Raw genomic sequence first — 23,318 nt, forward strand, 5'->3', positions numbered from 1 at the left:
AATATTAAACGTAATAAAAACTATATATTTCAAAGCTCTTTTATTAACTTAGAAATCACTAAAGCCCAAAGTAATCCTAATATTCTTTGCGTCCATGTTTTTCCGTCGATGCCACCATCTCGACGCCTGTAAATGTAATAGAATACAGACGACGCCCTCAAAGTTGGGATTTGCTCATTATGTAGTGAACTCTAAGTGCTTCGCGAATATAAGGGGAGCGGAAAACAGTAAAACACATTTCGTCTCACATGAAAGATGTAAAATATAATAATTTCGATATGTGAAGAAAATGTTTAGTTTAAGTGTGGATAGATTTTAAAATGGGATTGATTTCTAGGTAAGAATAAGAGGCCTCCATTTAACGATAAATGCTAATTTAATTGAACTTGCGGCTTATGACTTGATATAAACAGTTATTTGTGGTTAAAAATAATTTGTTTATACAGGATGGTTTAGAACTATTAAACATTAATTTTTGGAGATGAAAGTACATCCTCAAAAAAGGGTTTACTTTTATCTTTAAACTGAACAATAGGGCAGATTCAACCCTTTATGAATTGAAAAACTCATCTTTTCAAATATTTGTCAAGATTAAAGTCATGTCACCAACTAACTTAACCCATATAAATACAGGGTAATTTTAAAGGGATAGTGTGAGTTATAATAATTGAAAAAATATTTTGGATAATTGTTTCCTTATATTTTTTATGAATTAAGCCGTGTTAGAAGTTTATAATTTCACGACGTTTCGGTTTCCACTTTGAAAGAGTAAGAGAAGGGGCGACCATTTATTTATTAATCTCAGTAGTGATTCAATTTCTTTATCTTAATTCGCCTTCTCATTGCACCAGATTAGTTCTGCTACCTGATTAGATTCCAAAGTCTTAATCTGTGTACTACTTCTAGTGATAAGTAAAGTAATTGCCTTACTAACCAGATTAGTTTAGAGACTAAAATTTATTTTATTCATCAAATTTCACGTATGTATCTGTAAGTAAAGTTTTTCCAATATCAAATGCAGATTATAAAAAGCCTTGCTGACAATTTTGTTTGATCTATCATACTTTTAAAAATATATCTTATGCGAAAAAGTATTCGTTAAAAGGCAATCGAATCATTATAAATTGGAAGGCATTATTCGCCGTTATTTAGACAGGTGCACTTAATTGTAATCCTACTTGGAACTTAGAAAAAAATCATTATTTTACCTCGTTAACTTGCTATAACTGAATAATAAATAATAAAACGTAAATAGACGAGTAAAATGTACCTACCTGCAAAGGAGTTTGGTTTAAACATGCTACCAGACGTGAACTGATCCCTTTTTGTACCCCATTCGTTTTTTTGCTGGACAAAGAAATTTCAAAGCAAAAACAATAAAGGAAAATAAAACAAAACAAAAGAAAACGTTTCAATTCCAAAGTATCTTTATAAATAATAATAGTAGTCAAAATCGATTGAACTAGATTCATCATTTGATTGAATTATGAAGGATTGCAAAGAGGGTGATACCACATACTCATCTTCTTCTTTGATAAAATTTTCAACACAGTTTTTCCAAAGCTCTTGACAACCTCTTTGCTCAGTTCTGGAGACTGATTACATTTTCGTAATTCTGATTTTTCGTTTGCCAGTATTAATTCCATAGGGTTGAATATGCAATAGTAAGGAGGTAGTCTGACATCGACTAAAATGGAGAGACAATCAATAACGAGTATTAGACTTGTTGGATCGGCTTAATATGTCGAAGAAAAAAACCACTGTTTCACCAAGACAATGCACCGATTCACAAATCGATGGCAACGATGGTTAAAATGGAACGAATTACACTTCGAATTGCTTCCTCATTCACCGTATAGTTCAGATCTGCCCTCCCCTCTTGACTACTGGCTATTCCCTGATCTCAAAAATATCTCACCTGTAAGAAATTCAGCTCAAATGAAGAAGCAATTGCTGAAACTGAAGCTTATTTTGACCCAAAAGACAAATCCTTCTGGTTAGAGAAGTGTTGGAATGATTGTGTTGCTCTTGAAAGGGATTAAATTGATGAATAGAATCGTTGATTGGCAAAGAAATATATTTTCCTTAATAAGACACACGACTTATTGAGTGATGTCATACTTCTCCTTTGATATTGTTGGTAGCAGTTTTTCTGTTGTGCAGACTTCAATACCTTAGAAGAAGTATATTATTTCAGTACTTCCCTCACTCAATACTAATTATATAATACTTTCCATTTTCAGGACATGAAATATGGAGAACAAAAATATTACTCAAAGAGATATAAACTATGAAGAAATTCGCCGTTTTTTGCTCACTTAATGATCTTCCCAACGATGTGAATACATAGAAAGGCATTACCAGATGCTTTTGAAAAAAATAAGATTTTGGATAGTGATTTTAATGCTCATTTGTTATATAATTGGAATATTAATTTTGACTGCAATATCGTTACAAGATTCCAATAGTTTTAAGGTAAAAAAAATCTTATAGAATATGAAGAAGGCATCATTTGTAGTATTGGATGATATTTTCTAGTGGTAACGAGGTTGTGATACTTGCCAATGTGAATCACTCCATCGGCGGCCATATATTAGTTATGTCCTGAAACATAATGACTACATTATCAAATAGATGACTTATTTCATTTCTATTTTTCATTTTGTCAGTACAGAAAGATTACTGTTGGTGTTATTAAATATACGACAGTGCAAATGTCTTGATTTGCACATAGAGAGGACTAAATGTTACCAATTTCTTGACCACTGTTCCACTTCAATTGGAGTATGATTCTTTGTTTATTCACGTAGACCCGAATTTCAAGAATAAACAGAAAAAGAACTCAGCTGGAGATAGGTACGAGCTGTAGGGAGGTCATGGCCATTTTCTCTGCACGAGTCACTAATTCTTTAACCACTCTCGTTGGATTTATGACAGATAACTGTGGTTAAAAACTAGTTCTTAACATTTTCAAATGTTCTGCAGAGTTAATTGCATTAAAAAAAGTCGATTATGCCCTTTGCCGTCCAAACCGTAACTTCTACTGATGAGAAAATTTTTTTTTACATTTTTTACATTTTGTAACTAATAAATCTGAGTCTGCATCTCGGTTTTTGTAAGTCTGGGATATGGAGATAGAAGTGAGGAGAAGTATCTGATATGGGAGAAAAGTTTGCAATTGTACAGTTCAAAAATCTTCCAGAATGGCGTTGGTGTAAACAAAGACTATGGTATAAATGTAGCAATTGTAGATGAATTGAAGTATGCCGAGTAAAAAAAATTAAATTCATTATTGAAAATTTCATTATTTTGCGTTGTATAATTATCCAGAGCGTATTTAATATTTGGCAAATTCATATTATACTTACCTCTACTCTCCATAGACCATTAGCTCTATCTTTCTAGCTCCCATGCAAAGGATACAAAAAGAAATTTATAAATCCTGGCGAATTTAATAAGGATAATCAGATATTTCGATCGAATTATTACATCGTCGTCAGTCTTTGACAAGTGGACAAAGTTTAGATTTAATCTGATCGTTCAAAGTAGGCAAAAATTGCAAAAATGCAGTTACAAACATATAGTTCAAACTAAGGTTCATAATTCATGGAATAAGAAATACAATACTATAAAAAACGAGTAGTGCGTTGGGTATCTAGATATCTTACATATGTCCCAAAACACGTTTGCGTCAAATCTGTTGTTAAATAAAAAAAAACTCCGACTGAAATCTATAAATTGTTGAAAGAGGTCTATAGGGACAATTCTCTATCTCGTGCGCATGTTTTTGAGTGGTATAAGCGGTTTAGTAAGGGCTGAGAGAGGAAATCAAAATTCAAAGCAATCGTTTTATTCGACATTAACGTTATCGTGATGAATGAGTTGCAGATGGTCAGACTGTCAACCAGACTTACTATTTGTGAGTTTTGGCAACACTGCGAGAACGAGTTTGTGAAAAACTACCCGAGTTGTGGAAGAACAATTCGTGGATTTTCCACCAGAACAACGCACCTGCCCATAACGCGCTATCTCTGAAGCAGTATTTGGCCAGTAAGCGCACTCGAGTGCTCGAACACCCGCCGTACTCACCAGATTTGGCACCGTTCGACTTTTTTGTTTCCAAAAATAAAATCTGTTTTGATAAGGACCCGATTTGAGTCGAGGTAAGCGGTAAAGCAAAAAAGGGCAGAGCTCGTAAAGGTCCTCATCAAAGAAGACTTCCAGAACTGCTTCGATGTAGAATATTTTTTATAATAAAACCCTTTTTCGTAACCAGTCTCGTTATTTAATAGCTAGATCTCGTATGTTGGTCTTAGATAAATATTGGTTGCAAGATTATTAAAATAAATAACTATAGCAGTCATTCATATTCATATTGCGATTTTAAAAAATTATATACTTTGTCTTCTTTATTATTTAGTATCTATGACAATTATGCAGAAACGAAGAAACTATATTTGATTTCAGATTAACTCAAATTTAAATAATAGATATTTATCCAAATCAAAGAGCTTCGAATATGGTCTTCCAGGATTCAGACCGTATTTGAGACGGTCTAAAATCAATTGGTGTTCAGAACTGAAATATCGTAATCCTTATGGCCCATCTATTGCTCTAGCTTCTTTTCCTGGAAGTGGTAATACATGGCTAAGATATTTATTACAACAATCTACAGGTAAATTGAATCATTATAAGTTGAGAATGCCTCAATTAATTTAGAAATGACTGATAGATTTTTGTATATTTTGTTTTATAAAAATTTGGTATCATGGCGGTAATCACAATGGTATCAGATATTTCGACCTAATTTCAATTTTTCACAGAGGAACTGTTGAGTAATGAGCCTTAGTACAAAATATTTTTCAAAACAAATAGCTGCAGAAAAAAAATAATAACAATAAATATTAAATACTAGAAATAACCATCTTTACCCTGTTTTTAATTACAAATTTTTGAAATAGTACGCTGTTTTCGACAATTCTGTCTACTCAATTTTTATTCAAATTGTATTAGGCTGATGTCAAACACTGTTGTTGATATTTAACAAGTTTACATGGATTTTGTGTATGGTATGGCAAATTCTCGACAAACTAGACGTCTTTATGCTGAAAAATATCCGCAACGAATGACGCCTCATCATTCCATATTTGCAAATATTCACAACTGCTTATTCGAAACCGGAATGTTAAAAAGAAATTCAACCAGCACTCGTCGTTTCCGGATAGTTAGAAGTATAATGGTAGAAGGAACAATTTTAGATGAAATTGATGTATACCCGGAAACAGCAACTAAAAAAATTGCTTACCACATCAAACGGTTTCAAGCTTTTTTACCAAGAGATTTTCGTCAACGAGTTATATTTTATGCATGGTTAACTATGCGACAAAGTCCTCAATTTGTGAATAATGTATTATTCACGGGAGGGGCACAGATTCACAATAATCACGTATGGACAGACAGATACCCCATGAGATTATAGAGCACCATTTTCAAAATGTTTTTTCGGTCAACGCATAGATTGGTATTGTAGGGAATAACTTAGTTGGGCTACATTTTCTGCCTCAGTCATTAAATAAAATTTTTCACACTCCAGTCGGACTGGTAGGCAACATATAGATGAAATATATCCTAACCGTTGAATTGGTCGAGGAATGCCCCGAGCATTGGCCTCCTCGATGTCTAGAGTTAAATCCTTGTGATTTCTGTCAGGCCCGGATTAAGATTTATAAGGCCCGGGGCTAAAATAATGATGGGGCCCCCTTAAGGAATTCGGAAACCCGGAAAAATTCACAAAATAATATCAATACGTTAGATTTGTGGTATCAACACATCAAAAAATACAGAATGATTTCCAAAATTGGGGCCCTCTTGGACCTGGGGCCCGGGGCTATAGCCCCCACAAGCCCCTGAATTAATCCGGCACTGATTTCTGTTTATAGGGTTATCTTAAAATATCAGTATCAATAAAATTTGGGTTTATTTTATTCTCTGCAACTATTGGTTTTGGAATATAATTTAAGAATATTGAAAAAATGCTCATGCTCATCTTAATTTCATACGAGCAATCACCTCTTGAACTTTGTCGCATGAATTTGGAAACACCCTGTATGTTAAAAAACATATCATCAAAAAATAGTGCAATATATAATATAGACAAGCTAATCAGGTTACCAGACAATAGAAGAAATAATCCAGCAAGAACATAGGATAGGAAAAATGGCAAGAAAACCTCCTCATCTTCAACGGGGGTGTCCAAGCTGGGTTAGGAATACCCGGAGAAGCTTAATAAGCAAGGGACACACTGGAAAGGAAGACAAGTAGTTGCTAAAGTAAGGGCCGATTAACCCTCTGTGGAACCTAAACCATTCTGTTAAATCGGTTACAGTCCCTAAAATAATCTACAGTGGTTGAGACAGCAAAGGTATTTTAGGGAGCGTATAACCAAAGATTTTATTAATGGGATCAAACTGTATAAAACACCTCAATGGACACCTCAAAATACTTAGTTTAGTAGATCGAGACATTACACTTCTGGAAATTTTTGCAAAGAGTGGAATTCATAGATCCGCAGTAAATATTGATCTGAATCCGAGTGTTCTAAAAAGAGACACCATAGTTCTTCTGGGTTGTAGGGTTCATGACATCCCAAACTTCACATAGATCAAACCATCAGTCTATTATGATAAGCATTCTTCCATAGTAACTGAGCTCATTAATATTCCTGTTGGGTGTGTGTTCTGAAAGTGTTCAATAGTGATGATTGGTGAGTCAATCAGTAAAATTTTATTATTTTTCGCTGGTATATGTCTCCATGAATACAAATCTTTAAGTTGAGCTTTAGTTACAAATGATTTCGCATGATTTGAACTTTCTTCTGCTGTTACTGAACATTTTAACTAATTCTTAGTATCACAGCTCACTCATTACATAACCCTGAATACAAATGTTTTTAACAGATGATTCAAAGAAAATAGCTGTTTCTAAAATGTTTTTTATGCTGATTCTATATCTGCTTTTTGTTTTTCTCTACCAGGTCTAGATTTTGTACAATTTAATAATTTCATTTCAGTCGACTATTATGTGTATTTTATGAAGTAAATTACTTTTTTGGAGAAGATACTTGAATCAGATGCTTTCTTTTAATAAAGCGGTCACAAATTGCTTCATCAATCCAAGCTTTATGTGCAGCGGTAGTAGCAAAATCTTCTTAGGGTCAATCAACTGTTCATGCAGCACTGCATTTTCATATAACGCAGCTGTTGACCTCTAGCAGAAGGCATGTCATTTTGAAATCGCCACACACAAGTCATTGATTCTCTGCATATTTGATATTTCCCAATAGAGTTCGTATATTTTCAGATGTTTCCTTCAATTGAACGGAATGGGCAATTGAAAAAGAAGCGTATTTATTGCCATTATGCAAAAGAACTCCTTTGAAACTTCTTTGAGAGGAATCAATAAAAAGTCTCTACTTAGGAAGATCTCTATTTATTTCGTCAAAGATTTTGATGCAGGGTGGTGTTCTTAACTCCGTTTTGTACAAAGCTACAGAAAATTTTCATTGAGTTGATGATGAAATTTATTATAAACAATTGAAAAAAAATTATAATTCATAATAGCTTGAACATGTTCAAATTATTTTATTTAGTTTTTACAACTTACATTCTTCATCCCTTAACCTCTACGCACCAACAGTAATAGCGGAAAATATGGTTTATAATTAAAAAAAACTTTGATTTGAAGATTCTTTTCTGCATTTTGGAAATCATTTTCTTGGGCTATAATTTTCGTATATGATAAATTTATAAGCCATCATTTTTCACAGGTTACTTTACTGGATCGGTCTACAAAGATTATGGACTTTTAAAGAATGGATTTCCAGCTGAGAGTGTTTTCAACGGCTCAGTATTAGTAGTGAAAACGCATGAATGGGGAGCACCAAATAGAAAAATGTTCTCTAAAGCGATTCTGCTTGTTAGAACTCCCTCTGCTGCCATTCAAGCTGAGTTTAATCGTCAAAATGGTGGTCATATAGGATTTGCTGCACCAGATAAGTACAAAAGATTGAAAGGGAAATGTAAGTATGAGGACTTTTTTCAAATAGTGTCATTGATTTGAGCCACATTCAATATATGTACTACTACAGTCATGAAGTTCAAAAGTGATTCAGCATTCAATAGAGATTAAAATGGGTATAAGAATCGCAGTTGATACAATTTATCCTATCACTGATGTCAATAATAGTCAATCTGAGTAATTATAGACGCCAAAGCTGAAGACAACAAATTAGAAAGATCTTTAATATGATTCCATTATTAACGGTCCACTTGCTTTGAAAGTATACAATATTTGAAGGAACAAAAACTTTGTTAATTATTTTGTGATAAACTAGAACACATTCTGTGTCACACTACTAGGCTTGGAATAGCTATAGCACAGAACTACATGAAAGATTCAGTTTTTTGACGATGAACTTCGATCGAAGATAAGGCTGAAGAATTTAATCTAGAGGACCACAATAGATCTGAAAAGATTGCAGTGTTATAGTGCACAAGCCACCTCCATATAATCTATCTGTCCTAGAAATTTCTTGATACTTGCCAGCAAATAAATTACATAGATGAGAATGGTTCAAGTATGTAAATATTTCTTAGATGCCTAGGGTTTTTTGTTTTCACAACTACGAAAATATTTTATAGATGGAATTTAAACAATGAAACTGATTCACAAATGATTACAAAAAATTGAAAAATAAACGTGAGCTTGATACTAAAAATATAGAAATATTGAATAATAATGTAATATGTTGTATTTATTAGTTAAAAGAGCGGAAAACCGTCTTTTGGAACTTGATCATTCAGTATCACATTTCCCACTGACTGCTGATTGCTCTCTCATAATTGTTTGCTGACTTCCAAAAACAAATGGGTTTGAAACTAGCTTGTGGTTTTGAAAACAAAAGAGAATTGACATTTTCATTCACGGGCAAGGGTTCTGCCCCTCGCCCGTCCACAGAAAATTGTGAAAACAGCAACGTTAAATCAAGTATTTATGAATTAGTACCGTGATTGACGATTCGTCACATAATTACGTCAGTTTTATGCCGTTGTATTGGCATAATTGGCATTAGCAGAATTGATTGCTAAATTTTAATTCCTCTATTTCTTCACAAATAATCGTAATTTTAACAAAAAAAAACACTTTTTCAAATTATTACCGGACAACTGCCCTCCTTGCCCCCGGAATTACGCCAATGCTTTTGGTGAAATTGAAAAATTTGATGAATTTACACTGTAACATGAATAACAATCTCATCTAAATGAAATTTGCATCAACATTTGTTTCAGATTGGCAAGATTTCGTTTTAAGGAAACTGAAGCAATGGCACGACATGAACCTGGATTGGTTATATAACTTTACAGGGCCTACACATGTTATTTTCTACGAGCAACTGGTAAACGACTTGGAAAATACGTTAAAAACCATTTTACAATTTATAGATATACCATTTAATCAGAAACTATTCAATTGTGCCATCGAGAGGAAAGAAGGAATATACAGAAGGAAAAAAAGGGTGTTAAACTTTGACCCATTTAATGATAAGTTGAAATCAGTTATTAAAGAAATTGAGAAAAAAGTTTTTGATGCTATTTACAATGTAGCTGCTCCGGCGGAAATGTAGACAAATAATAATATATTGAAGATAATAATTAATTTTTTATATTTATCGATTAAATAAAACGACGATGTATCGTTTCTATGTAAATGTATTTTTTTTAAATGAAAGAACATTTAATTAGAGCCAAGACAAATTTTTTTATAAACCGTTGAACTGAATAGATTCTTTGAATAATGTATACGGGGTATGGCTTTAAATAAGTTGACCGACAGTACTATAGAAGTTTGCATACGCTAGTAGTGATACCTACATGTACTTGTTGCGCAGATTAAACGTTTTAAAGATGGCCAGATGGCCGAGATGACATACTAGATGTTTCCCGACCAAGTCATCATTTCATATCGAAAGCATCGATAATCTGATGATTGGTTTTTTTCAAAATTCAACGTATTATGTTTCTCAAAGGTCGAACTCTTACGTGGATGGTCCCAGAAGTACCTGGCCTAACCTAGAAATGGCAGTAGTTACTTAAAAATACCACTGCATTAGAAAGTACACAATGTATACAGTATATGTTTCAAATTTGAAGACGCCACGCTGTTTAGTATTTATTTAGCAGCCAAAAATAGTGAACGTTTTCAGTGAATTTGTAAACATGACAAAAATTGGTCATCGTTATTTGATACAATACTTTTATTTGAAAGGCTGTAGCCCAACCAATATAAAAACTGAACTAGATTCTACTCTGGGTGAGACTGATCCCAGCAAAGTTTAGGCGAGGCCGTATGACCTGCGATAATCAGCATCGCAGTGATCGACCCAATGAGGTAACGACTCCAGAAATGTTGAAGAAAATCCATAAAGAGGTACTGGATGATCGTTGGCAACTCAAGGCACATCGCATATTAACTAAAAATTTGGACATGAGAAAGCCATGCGCAAGATGGGAAGCGCGTGGTCACAATGGAACAAAAACAGAATCGTGAAGATGTTTCCACTGAGTGTTTGGTAATGTTTCGCAGAAATAAAGTAAGAATTTTTGCGCCGTTTCTTAACCATGCATGGAGCGTGGATAAATCACTTTGCCCGAAACAAAAGCCTAAAGAAAAAGTGATATTCCATCAAGACAATGCACCAGCTCATACATCCGTTATTTCAATGGCCAAACTTAATGAATTAAACTTTGAATTGCTACCTCATGCACCAGATTCAGTGCCTTCGGATTATTTTGGTCAAATATTTTCCAACATTGAAGAGGTGAGTCGCTAAAGCTAAAAGGAGATTAGGTTGAAAAATAAATATATTTTTTTCCAAAATTTATGTGCTTTCTGTGTTGGACCAAAGACTTCCGGAACCATTCTCATAATCACCATTATTTCCTTCGAGATTTTTGGAAAGAATGAGAAAAGCAATCATAAAAGTGGAAGCAGAAGTTATGGGTTCAACATCACTTTTAGACCATCAACCTGTTAAGCCAAATGTTACGGCGTGCTATTTCTATCTGTTTTCTAAGGTAAAATATAAATCTAAAGGAACACGATTTGAGTTCTGTAGTATTGTAAAGAAATAACGATATTCAAATAACCCTCCTTAGTTTAAATATTAATATATATTATTTATTTGGTTTATTACTACTTTCTCTACTTGGAGGCGTTGTACCACGTTGTGATTGATTCCTTCTCTGAACGTCGAATAAATAAGATAACATTGTCGAATTAGTCTTTTATTCGAGACCACTAAAATTGGAATCTCGTGGTCAAAGACATCACAAATAGGCGATGATTATTGATAAAATGACGAAAATCGGGCACCTGAGAGAATTTCCTCCAGCAAGTACTGATTGGGTCATTTTCAAAGCAAGGCTACTAAACTATTTCTCAGCTAATGGAATAAAGAAAGAGATAGGCAAAATCAAAATAAAGGCAATATTGCTAAGTACATGTGACGAAAAGTTATACAAACTTAGTGAGTCCTGCCAAGCCAGAAGAAAGCAGAACGCTTTCTTAAATACCTGACAGGTTCTATGACTTTTCATGATAAGGTTAATATTTTCAGAGATATGAATTTTTAAAAGTTCCAATAATCTCAAATTCAAGTTTTTTTGACCCATGAGAAAGATATTTAAACAATTTCGGCTTAAACAATATGGTACGGGGTTGCCCCAAGACAACATACATTTATATCATCAGAAGGGCAATTTGAGAAGGATCGCATAAAAAAATTGAGGTGGAATAGTTTTCTGTACTCATGCGCTGTTTCCTCCTAGACTAATAGGTATTATGTCGAATATTTTAAAATTTACTAATCGAAATTATTTTTTGTTGGTAATACATACAATGTGATATATAATAATAATTGTGATTATTTGACGTTTTTTAGATGATAGTGGATATATTTGATGTATAGCGTGAGATATTATATTCCTAGAAAACAAACAGTTATTTCGAAAAAAAATTATACTCAAATTTTGAATTTATTTCATAAGCTGAAGACATTTGATAAAAACTTTTCCATTATCGATCATAATGTGTATGTTAATAGAAAATTTGCTCAACAAAGTTTTATTTACTGTACCAGATGTTTCGTTATTGAATAAATTTTTTTTCATCAAAATTGTATTATTTGGGAAAACATTGTTGTTACTTAAGTCGAACAAGCTAAAAATCAAATAAGTCAAGTACATTATAGATAATTAAAAACAATCCGATTCAATGTGTGTTTCATAAACTACGATTGATTATTACTTTGATGTTTTTCTCTATTCAATACATCTTATTTCATATACAGGGTGTGCCACGACGAGTTAAAACTATCTTTATATACAAAATAATTTCGGATACGATCTTTTTAACTAACAACTTAACAATTTACGGAGTATGAAGATGCAGGTAGTGCTATTTTAAAAATATGATAATGAGTTATTCTGGAGTAACGGTAGATATATTCGCCTAAGTTGTTTGAAAAATTTTCGATTGAAATTCCACAATATTGAAAAACTAGACGAATTCCTGTCTCCTTATATTAAATTCGAAAAACATATTAACCGCTAACTACCGTTATATGGTCGCTATGATATTCTGTGGTTTTCTCAAAAATTAAGATAATATTCAAATAATCATTTCCAGATACAGTTTTGCCAGTGGTCTGATCAACTTAAAGATTCATTCATCACGTTTTTAATAAAATGCTTTAATTTCACTATTAAAATACGATAAATACATTTAAAAAAGGGTGTCATTATATTTAATATTAAGAATGTCATTATTAGAAAAAATTCGGATGTTGAATAAGGAACAGTTAATAATAGTAATTAGAGAGGTAAGTTTAATAACAGTTAAGTAGTTATATAAGTAGAAATATTAAGTACAATCTGTTTTATTAAGCTATTTGATATTATATTAACATAAAAAGAGGACTGATAATATTGCGTGTACTATATGAAAGTTTATAATTCCAATAGTTCGAGAGCCGACCGCTGAAAATGGCACTTGATCGTTAAAGAAAATATGCTATTGGAAAAGGTAGTATTCAAATTGATGAAAATAATGATATAAGAGTCTAAGTCCCCAGTCAGTCTCTTGACTTTTTTAATTTTTTGTATAATTAAAGAATCAAATCAATCAGAATCAAATGAAAGCTTAAACTTTCTAGTTTTAGAAAAATGGTTACCCAGCCTCTGACCTTAAGTAACTCTGTAAGAATGTTATATCAATGAATATCTCATTAAGTTTTACTAATTTTTTATATTTTGATTATTTAAGGAATAAAAAAATGAATCAACTAATTTTACAATCAATTTTTTTAATGTTCACGTACATAATTCAAATATATATATATATAATACATATAATCAAAATATACCAAAATAAATTAGACCAAAATGAATTAGACAAAAATATATTTTGAAACAAAATATTATTACAAATATATTCTGAAATTGTTAATATTTCCGAATATTTTTTTAGTACATTATTATTCTTTTTAAACGTAGAAAATATTATTAAAACAAAGAAAATGAATTGGAGAAAAATATATTTTTAAAATAACTATTTTTCTGAAACAATTTATTCGAATTTAGATAAGCGCATCCTAATCAATCATTGGTCATGAAGGTAAGAAGGGTCTGAAACTTCCCTTTTGCCAACTATTGCTCGTCCCTTATTCATCATACTTCTCTTTTCTATCTATTTATATTTTATATGTATTCGTTCATGTACATACAGCATCAACTTAAACATTTAAAAATTCTAAAGTCATTCTATGATGCTTCAATAATATTCTCTATGTTTTGGCTATGTTTTAATTATGTACGTGCATATTAAAAATATTGAGTGTAGAGAAGATTAACTAAATTATTTAGTCCATAAATATCCAATTTCAATGAGATATTCATGAATTAAGATATAACGTTCTTACAGAGTTTCTTATGGGTTACTCGTGTTCAAAGTGGGCCGCCAAAATTTATAGCGGTTAGAGAATAGGCAACAAGTTTTTTTTTCTAAAACTAATAAGTTTAAGCTTATACTTGATGCTTGAATCATGCTTCAACTAATAAGCTAAGCAACTACTACTACCAACGTTTTAAAAATCAAAAGTGACTGGCTGGGACTACGACTCCTACATCATTATTTTACTATATACTACCTTTTTCAATAATATATGTCCTTAAACGATCAAGTGCCATTTTCAACGGTCTTACAAACTTTTATATTATCTGGAAATGAAATTTGCGGGCGCATTTTAATGAGAGATATGGACGTTTAAGCCCAGCTTTAGAGCAGTATTATTCAATTTACGATCCTTTCTTATTTGCAAACCAGAAGTTACAAATTGTGATAATATCTTAACATTTACAAAATGTAATATGTATGTAACGCAAAATTCAATGATTTTACCTTTGTTGCGAGGTATACATCATCTGGAGATGGAAATGTTTTCGATTTCTTCGGTTGATAGTTGATATTTAGTTAAGTACATGCTCCAGAAAATCACAAAATTTTGTTAAATAGACCAAGGAAACGTTTATTCATCTATTCCCTAAAACCCTTTGTGTTTCCTTAATTTTTCGGATAATAAATTCATCATTATTATCATTTTCCTCGTATTAGAATATAATCTAATAATGTGAGGTATCAGCAATAAATATTTGACTTTTTAAATTGTGACTTATTCCGAAGATCGTGCAACGCTCGTGGATTCCGAAAGGAAGAAGTATTTGATGGCCCGCAGGCCATGGATTCCGAAGTGGAATCCACTGGGTGAAGAGTTGATAAAATTTTTCAAATCAATATCTCACATGAGATATTGATAGTTACATAGTCGTGAAGAAAACTATGCTTTCAATATTCCGCACTGAACTGTTAAATATAGATGACCATTTCTATTTTTACAGAATGGATTTGAAGGCATTGCCGAGATTCTGGAAGATAAGGACATAACTGGCCAAACGTTTCTTGTAAGTGGAATCTTGGGAAATGTAACTAATGTATATCTACCAATATCATTATTATTTTCAGAATCTTCCTACATTTCAGCTTATCAGTTGGAATTTATCAATAAGAGCAATGAAAACTCTCACTAAATTTATAGAACAAGTTAAAAATAATCCACAAATCCTCAACAGAAACAATTTACTCAAAGCATATCAAGAAAAACAGGAATTTTCTACAAATACGAGTGTAAAAGTAAAATCATCCCAGAATATTGACGCTCAAAAATCCTCACATTTGAATGATTTTAAAAATAAATTAGCGATCACATTAAACTCAGAAAAATCATACCGGTTTCAAAAACCGCCGATGATTGACAGAGATCTATTAACTAATAAGGAATCTAATACTATTTCGCAAGATCCCAGTGAATTTCATATGAAACCAAAGCCTGTACTTCCACTTCCCAAAGTGAGAGAAAAAATACCAACTCCAAGGATACATCAAATACCTTTTGTTAGAGGAAAAAACTCGGAATATCCAGATTCCGATTTCATTGTAGATGTTAACGACACACAAAATAATTATACTAGATATATAAAGGATCAGAGTAAAAGATCTGCAATGTGCCAAAATCCTTTAAGTTATTCAGAGGATAATAGCTCATCTGTAAATATTAGAAAACGTCTACTGACTCCAACAGAAGTTCAAGGCAATCTGGAAATTCCCGAAGATATTAATATGTCAACAGAAGACTTGAAATTCATTTCTCATAGTAATAACAATACATATCCATCGAGTTACAGACAAAATCTGCCGACTCCTGTTGAAGTTTCTATCAATAGATTTAAAAATATTGAACCACTTCCATCGAATTTAACTAAAATGATTCCTGACCATGAAGGCATTACTCGTTTATATAAGGTGAGTATTACATGTGTTTAATATGTGTTTCTAAAATAGCAAACAATTAGAATAGAGTCGGAATAATTTAGAATGGAGAGGACTCAATATTTTACATTTCCTTTATATCAAGAGATAAACGCTTGTATAGAAACCATATAATATTATCATTATTAAACAAATTTCATTGTATTGTTACTTAGACAATTAATTTTGAAGATATAAAATGTTTATAATGTCGCAACACAAAATTTTATATAAAATGAATGAATGAAATCCCTCAGTAAATATTTTATTTCAAAAATAGTGATTATTTCTGAACCTCTGACTTAAGCTTCTATGCCCATAAAGGCATGTTTAATTTCATTGTCGCTGTTAAATCTTCTACTTTCAGCTTTACGAGCAAAAAATAGTCGGACGGGGCCAGATCAGGGCTATATGTACCCTTGAAAAGCAAAGCAGTATGGATAGGAGCATTGTCATGAATCAAGCGCAAACCTCGGCTGATTTTGCCTCGCCTTTTTTGGATAATTCCTCAATGTCAATTAGAAAGATACTTTCGAAGTACCATCATTTTTTTAGTGCTTTTTTGGCACGGGCTATTCTTTCCGATGAGTCTGTTCTTAAGACCAATCATGCTTTTAGCGGTTGCAACACCACGTCGTTTTATAATATTGGAAAGTCAAAATTTATCTACATTCTCGAGAGGAATTTGGAACTATAGTCATCAGTAGAATTTATTGGCTGACCATGAGGCTCTAGTTTGAGCTGGAGAGCGATCTCTCATCCATCGCCTTCTATAGCTATTACAAACAGGGGAAAGCTTTTCAAAGTCAATGACGACAAAGAAATTGAAATCCTTTTTTGAATTTTCTGAGCATATCTACAAATATGAAAGTAGTTTGGAATTTTCGAAGATTTACAGGAATGGGACAGAAAAAACGAATCACCACAACCTGGTCCAAGTGGTCTGTGTACTTATAGTAATGATAATGAGTCAAGTCCGTATTACATTTTCACGGAAACAAATTCTACCAGAATATTCAGAGACGTGATAAACAAATTCAAAACAGAAAAATCACAATCTAAATTAACTATAACTGGATATCACCACATCTCATCTGAAGTAGAAGGTTGTAAATTTTATAGTTAAGTATAGTGATTATTGTCTTCGGTGGTTATTTTATTTTAAATCAACACAGCGAAATTCTTGATCGTGTCTGTCCATTACCAAAAGCAACTAAAAAGCGGTAAAAGGAAGGCTACGAGCAAGAAGTCGGAAGTTTTAACAAGCACACCCTACAAGACAGTACTTGATCAGAACTTGAGCAATAAAAAACTAAAAACCAAAAATAAATAAAGCCAAAAATACACAACAGATTTATTCCAAACTTCTAAAAAAATAGCAAGTGTACTCTATCAAGAGAAATTACTGGAACATGTCGTGTTTGCAATGAAGTGTACTCTGATCCCCAAGAAACAGACCTGATACAGTGCAAAACCTGTGAAATATGGTTTCATGAAATGAGCACCGCAAATGAAAAACTGTACTTTTGCGATTTGTGCCCGAAGGGTTGACTACTTACTCTTGGATAATACACTGCGTAAACTTGAGATCCAAGAGGACGCATTTTGAAAAATTTTTTTCGTTAACCTAATAGAAAATCGTTAAGTTTTGATTCGTTTTTGTATTCCTGTATATTCCTCACTTGAATAAATATTTATTTTCGAAAATTTATTGAGTACTAATTTATAGCCCAGAATAAGTTATGTGGGTACTCTTAGGCAAACTTACCCTATATTACCTGCAGAAATATCTTTATGTTAACATCAATCAACGTTTCAGTAGAACAGCTGATTAATGGGAAATAATCTGGAATGTAATATAACTTGAATAAATTATTATTAAATATATTCTGATATTTTAGAAACCATTAGTAGAGGATACTGATATACTTAACAAAACAAAAAACGTATCAAAATCTCCAGCTAGGATTTTTAATACACCAGGTAATCTCATTGAGCGAAGGCCTCTCAAAACTTATGAAAATCACCATATCGATGATAACAATCCGAACCGACTTGACCAAGATCCAATAGAATTCTACAAAAATCGACCACTGCCTCCAGTTCCAAGAGATGAAGAGATAATTAGCTGTGTAAATTCGAATAAAACCGACCGTAGAGTACCAAAGAGTCTTGATGATAATTTAATAAGACGAAATGTTATACATGGAAATGCGACACGTAGATCAGGTAGGAATTACAATTTCCTGTTCTTTTGTTCCCGACTTATATATTGTAAGGGTTCTTGTATGAAAATAGTTACTTATTTTACAAGGAAAAAGATTTTAGCTTCAGAAAACCGAAAGCTAGAATCGAATCCTTTTTCCCTTGTAAAATAAACAATTTTTTTCAGTGACCGGAACAACCATAATTTAATATTATCGATGTGAAAGTCTGTTTTTTGGTTTTCAGTAACTATGTTCATTTTCCACTTTTTAGTTCGATTTATTGTGAGTGCTGTAAATATCCGACAGAGGGGAAACAGTTATGAAACTTGTTTCGATGTAAAGAGAAAATTTGTAGAGATAGTTTAAAAAAAAATTGGCCAAAAAACAATTTTATCTTATAGCGTGAACGGGATTTGAAGCCACGACCTGCGAATCCGGACATTGACGCCCGATCGGCTAGCGAACGTAATTAAGTGGTGGGATATACTAACAGTAATAAGCCACAAAGGGGAGGTAGAAACAAACAAGCTCACTAACTCACATATAGGGTAACCACCTCTTATTTAGGTATGGTGACTTAGACTCATCATTGTTGTCCAAAACTTTCGCAAGATTATTTTTGCAATAATATCATTAGAATCCAAAAGGTAGAAGATATCACTTAGTAATTGGAGGATAGTGAATTTATGTTATATTTGAATAAATCAAGACAAGGAGACCAGAATATACCCAAAGTTTTAGTTTATTAAAAATCTCCTAGCTTGAAAATATTCGATTTTTTCCCAGTAAATCGCGCCAAGTCAAAAAAATATGTTTTTATTGGGCCACATGCTAGAAAGTTGCTGAACGATAGTTACATCCGGCTCAATCATCCTAAAATATCTGCTAATGGCTCTTCAGTCAGTTCCTATCCACTCCTGGTCCAGTATTCTAAACAAATGAAAAAAAGCAAATGAGAACCATTCGTACAAGAGGTTGAACTCCAAGAAGTTAATTCTGACTATGTACATGATCGATTACCGAATGGTAATGAGGCTAAAGTTTCAACACGACATCTATATCCTAGGAGAAACCGAGATATGCGACAATGGAAAAAAATCAACAATAAGGCCGGAAGAGGAATACCAATATGTGTTTTCATCGGATCCAGATCAAGAGATGGTGCCAGACTCTTCCAACAGTAGTGATCAGTCAGTCGCACTCACAACGGGCCCAACGTGAAAAAAGACTACTCAAGAGACTAAATTTAAAGCTGAGTGAAAAAAAGTGACCGGGAAGTTTTTTATTACAATTAATTTTATATGAAAGCTTATCACACAGGAACTTTGAGCTTGAAACTCATTCATAAGTGTCATGATTGGATTTTTGAGCAACCAAGATATAGTATTCAGAGAGTGAAGGAAAAAAAACGTTTTTTTGTACTTTTAGTCTCTGAAGACGATAACTTGGTTATCAAACCGCATCTCAGACGGTGTAATTGTGAGTGTTGAAATAGACGTAGTGTAAACAGTATAAATATGAAGAATTTTTTATGCCTTCGATTACCTCGTTTGTACAATTTGTTGGTTAGCACTTGAGCATACGTTATTCCCTATCCAAATATTTTTCTATTATATTATTTTATTATTATTATTATTTTTCAGTTGACTTCAACAACGAAAGATTCTTCAGAAATACCGATAGAAGAGGAGCTGAACGTCTTTTAATGAATTTGAGAGATGGAGCTTTCCTATTCAGACCGAGTAAAAAATATTATTTGGCTTTGACTATTAAATATAAACAAAGCTTTTATAATTTTGGAATTGAAAGAACGTCAAAAATGACAATTCGTTTAAATGCCGATACAAACAATGTTGCACCAGAATTTAGAACCCTTCGGGATTTTACCGAATATTTCACCATAGAACCAATTTCGTTCAAAAACGAGGATGAATTAGTTGATATAATACTAGAACCAGTTCTTCCTGATAATTTTAATTAAGACTTATTTATGCTAACTTTATTAAATATATCTAACTTAAAATTCTTATCATTAATCTGTCTTTTACTCAAAAGTTGTGTCATATTTTCCGATTTCTTAAAATGAAGCCATCAAGAATACATCTACCGAAGTTAAGGATGACAATGGAAAGAGAACAAATTCCAATTAAATTAATCATATGGCTGAAATGGTGTATAATAAATACTAAGGATTTATATGCAAAGAAGTTACTTCATATATGTATATATATATATGCACCAATTTTTGGCAAAATATCCACTAGAGTCTCGAAATATCCAACAATATTATCCTTTCTCCTTTCCCCTCTTTTTATAAAAACTCTCCTGCAAATAAGGCTGGGAAACAAGAAAAAGTCGCCAGATCTGGTGAATATGGTAGGTGGTAAGAAAATTCGAAATTCGGAAAAATTTTAACGATCACGGAAGTGTTAGAAGGTGCGTTGTCCTTATGAAAAACTTTTTTCCTCAAATGCGGTCACTGTTTTAGAAATTTTTTGAAGATAGCCTATGAACACAGTCCCATGACTACCCCAACAAACGGTCACCATTACTTTCCCGTCTTAGACTTTTTCAGAACAAGTTCTTCCTTCAGAATTCACTGTTTTGACTGTTATTTCGTTGCAAGACTGGAAGGTTTCATCAACGGTTATGAATCGATGCAAAAATCCGGCTCGCTTTAATTTAACCCGCGTCAATACGGCCTGGAAATACTCATTCGAAAGCGCTTTGGTTCCAAAGTAAGCAATCGCGACATCACCAGCAGTTTCTAGTCGTCTTCAGTCAAGTTGATACGGCCTCAATTGAATAAGCTGCCCACAATTTAAAGGACGTAAACGATCAGCCCCCGTACATAATGTTTGGTTACTAATTCATTTCCATAGGCATATTGCCATTCGAAAACAAATATTTAATAACAGATTAATAGTCAATTTTTCCATTTTCAGAAAAATCTACACAACGAATAATGGTTAAAAGTTTAGTGAGACGCGTGCGTAAATATATTTCCGAGCTTTTATTGACAAATACTGGCATCTTCCGGTTGAGATTGGAAGCTTCTCAAAGAATCCTCGAAATTATAATAATTCACATGTTATTATTAGATACTATTAAAAATAGCTTCGTTAACACTTACAGCTACATGTTTTTCTGAATTTTTGACTTTAAAGAACTATAAAAATTACTTTCTACGTGAACCGACGTAATTGGTGCATATTTCAACGCTGACAATAATACAGGTTAAATATTTATTTCTGTTGAAAATTCGACTAAACTTAAGATTATGAATCGTCGAATGGAATGTTTATATTTTCATGGCAAATAGTCCATGAGGTAAGAAGTGTTTGCTTTTCAGCTTTATGTGAAGCGGAACGTAACTTATTCAAGACGCCATTTTATATTCTGTGATACATGGCGTATCCATTGTTGCCATTAATCATTTAGAGGTTGGAATATATCTCAATGCAATTTTCTCAAGTATATTATTACAGTTACGATGCCATACTTCAATTCAGTTTGATATTTTCATTTGTATTTCAAAAATTTTACTAACTGGCCTTTTTTAAAACACTGTTTAGCCTAAAATTTTGACACAAAGTAAGAGGCCGCCTTGCCGGAAACAGAAGAATGACTCGGGAAAAAACATACAAAAAATGACAATATCATTGGAAGATAAGGACGGGGAAGGCCGAATGAACGAAGAAACTCATATAGAAAATCAAGCCATGGATGGAGTGCGGATATAATAAGACCTGGTACTATTTCACTCAATTTCTTACGGGGCGTAGCCCTGATGGCAGGAAAGGCGTACGGTAACAGCGGAGATAGGAAACCTACCCGCAGTAAGTGGGATTATACCATACACGCTAGAGAGGAAACAAAACTGCGACAGGCTTGATAACCTCATAACGGGTATAACAAGAACAAAAGAAGAAGAAGAGGATAGAATAGGTGAGGGAAAAATAGTGGAGGAGGCAGTAGGCTGATGTTTGAACTACTTGTTTATTCCGGCTCCCCTTTCAAATTTCTCCGCCTGAGAAGGGTGGTTAATGCGGCGAAAGTCCCACACGCACTCACAGTATTGCACCGCCCGCTGTGTTGAGGGCATAAGCTTCCACCTCACGTCTTTGGTGGGGTGGAAGGAGAATTTATGTTAGGTTATGTTAGCTTGGGTTAGGCTAGGTTATGTTGGGTTAGGTTAGGTTAGATTAGGTTAAGTTAGGTTATTAATATTTTGTACTTCATTTAAAACCTCAAGTGAACAATCTACTGGTATTATGTAGCCAGTACTAATATCCACCGAATATAACCTAAGTTTTAAATTATTTAAAGAAAGGCCCTCTTAAGGATGAGGGTCTTGCAGCTCTTTCCAGGTGGTAAGCACCCCTAGCATCTCCTTTCGATGACGTGGAGAACTCATTAATACGTTCACAATTTACACCTACCACCGCCTGCATATCACTATAAATCGACGGTCCATGATCTAAAGTTTTGACGAAAATTCTCAACTTAATACTTTTGACGTGTTAGTTGAAGTAGCTAGCACTTCTTCTATTTGTTTTAAAATTGATTGGATAATAGCGTCATGGAGTATATAAACCGTTGACTATAAATTGTGTAAAGCTGTAATGAGTCGAATCAAGATGTTGTATTTTTACCCACTGAAATGAAAGGTACAATTTCTTGTTGACGCTCGACGCTGACATAGAGCGTCAAATGAGGTAAATTTTGACAATTTTGACTGGAACGTCATTTTAAAATACTGCAGCGTCAAAGCTAAACATGTTAAAGGCCACTATTACGACAAAAAGAAGAAATTATCATGACCAATTAAAAATGAAAATGTCAACAGATGTCAAAAATCAATTTTGTTAGCTCGTAGGAGACCATTTTTTACAAAGTACATTAGAAAAAAAATTGTTTATTTTATACTATAATAGCATACTTCTTATACATTGAGATAAACATTTCGTTTTTAATATATTCTTTTAAAAGTATGGCTTTGTGTTCCCGACGTATGAAATATATTAGGTTATGTTCACATATCAATAATTTTATAAAGTTTTCTTCTACTCTTGGTACTGCTAAGGTAAAACTTTGAGGTATTCGTGGAGAATTTAATTAACTCAATGTTTT

General features: G+C 32.9%; 3 protein-coding genes across 6 annotated transcripts in view; all 3 read left to right on the forward strand.

Annotated features, from left to right (window-relative positions):
- The first annotated feature begins 96 nt into the window (after positions 1-96).
- LOC130898433 (WSCD family member CG9164) lies at positions 97-12,232 on the forward strand. 3 transcript variants are annotated; one of them, XR_009059902.1, is made up of 6 exons: positions 146-337; positions 2,244-2,475; positions 4,468-4,675; positions 7,826-8,077; positions 9,348-11,893; positions 11,999-12,232. XR_009059902.1 is itself a non-coding variant. In XM_057807746.1 (5 exons), exons 2-5 carry the CDS (start codon positions 2,365-2,367, stop codon positions 9,680-9,682), a joined length of 906 nt encoding a protein of 301 aa, XP_057663729.1. In that variant the 5' UTR covers positions 97-337; positions 2,244-2,364; the 3' UTR covers positions 9,683-12,232. The 3 variants fall into 3 exon arrangements, 1 of the variants encoding a protein (XP_057663729.1); XR_009059901.1 differs by having other exon boundaries at positions 9,348-10,876; positions 10,964-12,232; XM_057807746.1 differs by having other exon boundaries at positions 97-337; positions 9,348-12,232.
- A 510-nt stretch (positions 12,233-12,742) lies between these two features.
- LOC130898616 (uncharacterized) lies at positions 12,743-20,219 on the forward strand. Its single transcript, XM_057808031.1, has 5 exons — positions 12,743-12,937; positions 15,012-15,074; positions 15,136-15,972; positions 17,880-18,207; positions 19,829-20,219. The coding sequence occupies exons 1-5, from the start codon at positions 12,875-12,877 to the stop codon at positions 20,164-20,166; spliced, it is 1,629 nt and encodes a 542-aa protein (XP_057664014.1). The 5' UTR covers positions 12,743-12,874; the 3' UTR covers positions 20,167-20,219.
- A 2,791-nt stretch (positions 20,220-23,010) lies between these two features.
- LOC130898457 (E3 ubiquitin-protein ligase COP1-like) overlaps positions 23,011-23,318 on the forward strand; it is a 28,057-nt gene continuing 27,749 nt past the window's right edge. The window contains exon 1 of one of the 2 annotated variants that reach the window (XM_057807790.1): positions 23,011-23,271. In XM_057807790.1, the coding sequence (XP_057663773.1) occupies positions 23,179-23,271 (93 nt within the window). In that variant the 5' untranslated portion in view covers positions 23,011-23,178. The remainder of the gene's footprint in view (positions 23,272-23,318) is intronic. The other variant, XM_057807789.1, reaches the window with a different exon arrangement.

The sequence above is a fragment of the Diorhabda carinulata genome, chromosome 10, assembly GCF_026250575.1.
Source record: "Diorhabda carinulata isolate Delta chromosome 10, icDioCari1.1, whole genome shotgun sequence".
Lineage (NCBI taxonomy): Eukaryota > Metazoa > Arthropoda > Insecta > Coleoptera > Chrysomelidae > Diorhabda > Diorhabda carinulata.

Bases quoted from the DNA above. Each gene is read 5' to 3' on its own strand.
- LOC130898433 (XM_057807746.1), top strand. From the start codon at position 2,365: ATGCTTTTGAAAAAAATAAGATTTTGGATAGTGATTTTAATGCTCATT. The intron at 2,476-4,467 runs GTAAAAAAAATC...ATTTGATTTCAG, and splicing joins AAGATTCCAATAGTTTTAAG to ATTAACTCAAATTTAAATAA. The intron at 8,078-9,347 runs GTAAGTATGAGG...CATTTGTTTCAG, and splicing joins CAAAAGATTGAAAGGGAAAT to ATTGGCAAGATTTCGTTTTA.
- LOC130898616 (XM_057808031.1), top strand. From the start codon at position 12,875: ATGTCATTATTAGAAAAAATTCGGATGTTGAATAAGGAACAGTTAATA. The intron at 15,075-15,135 runs GTAAGTGGAATC...TATTATTTTCAG, and splicing joins TAACTGGCCAAACGTTTCTT to AATCTTCCTACATTTCAGCT. The intron at 15,973-17,879 runs GTGAGTATTACA...CTGATATTTTAG, and splicing joins GCATTACTCGTTTATATAAG to AAACCATTAGTAGAGGATAC.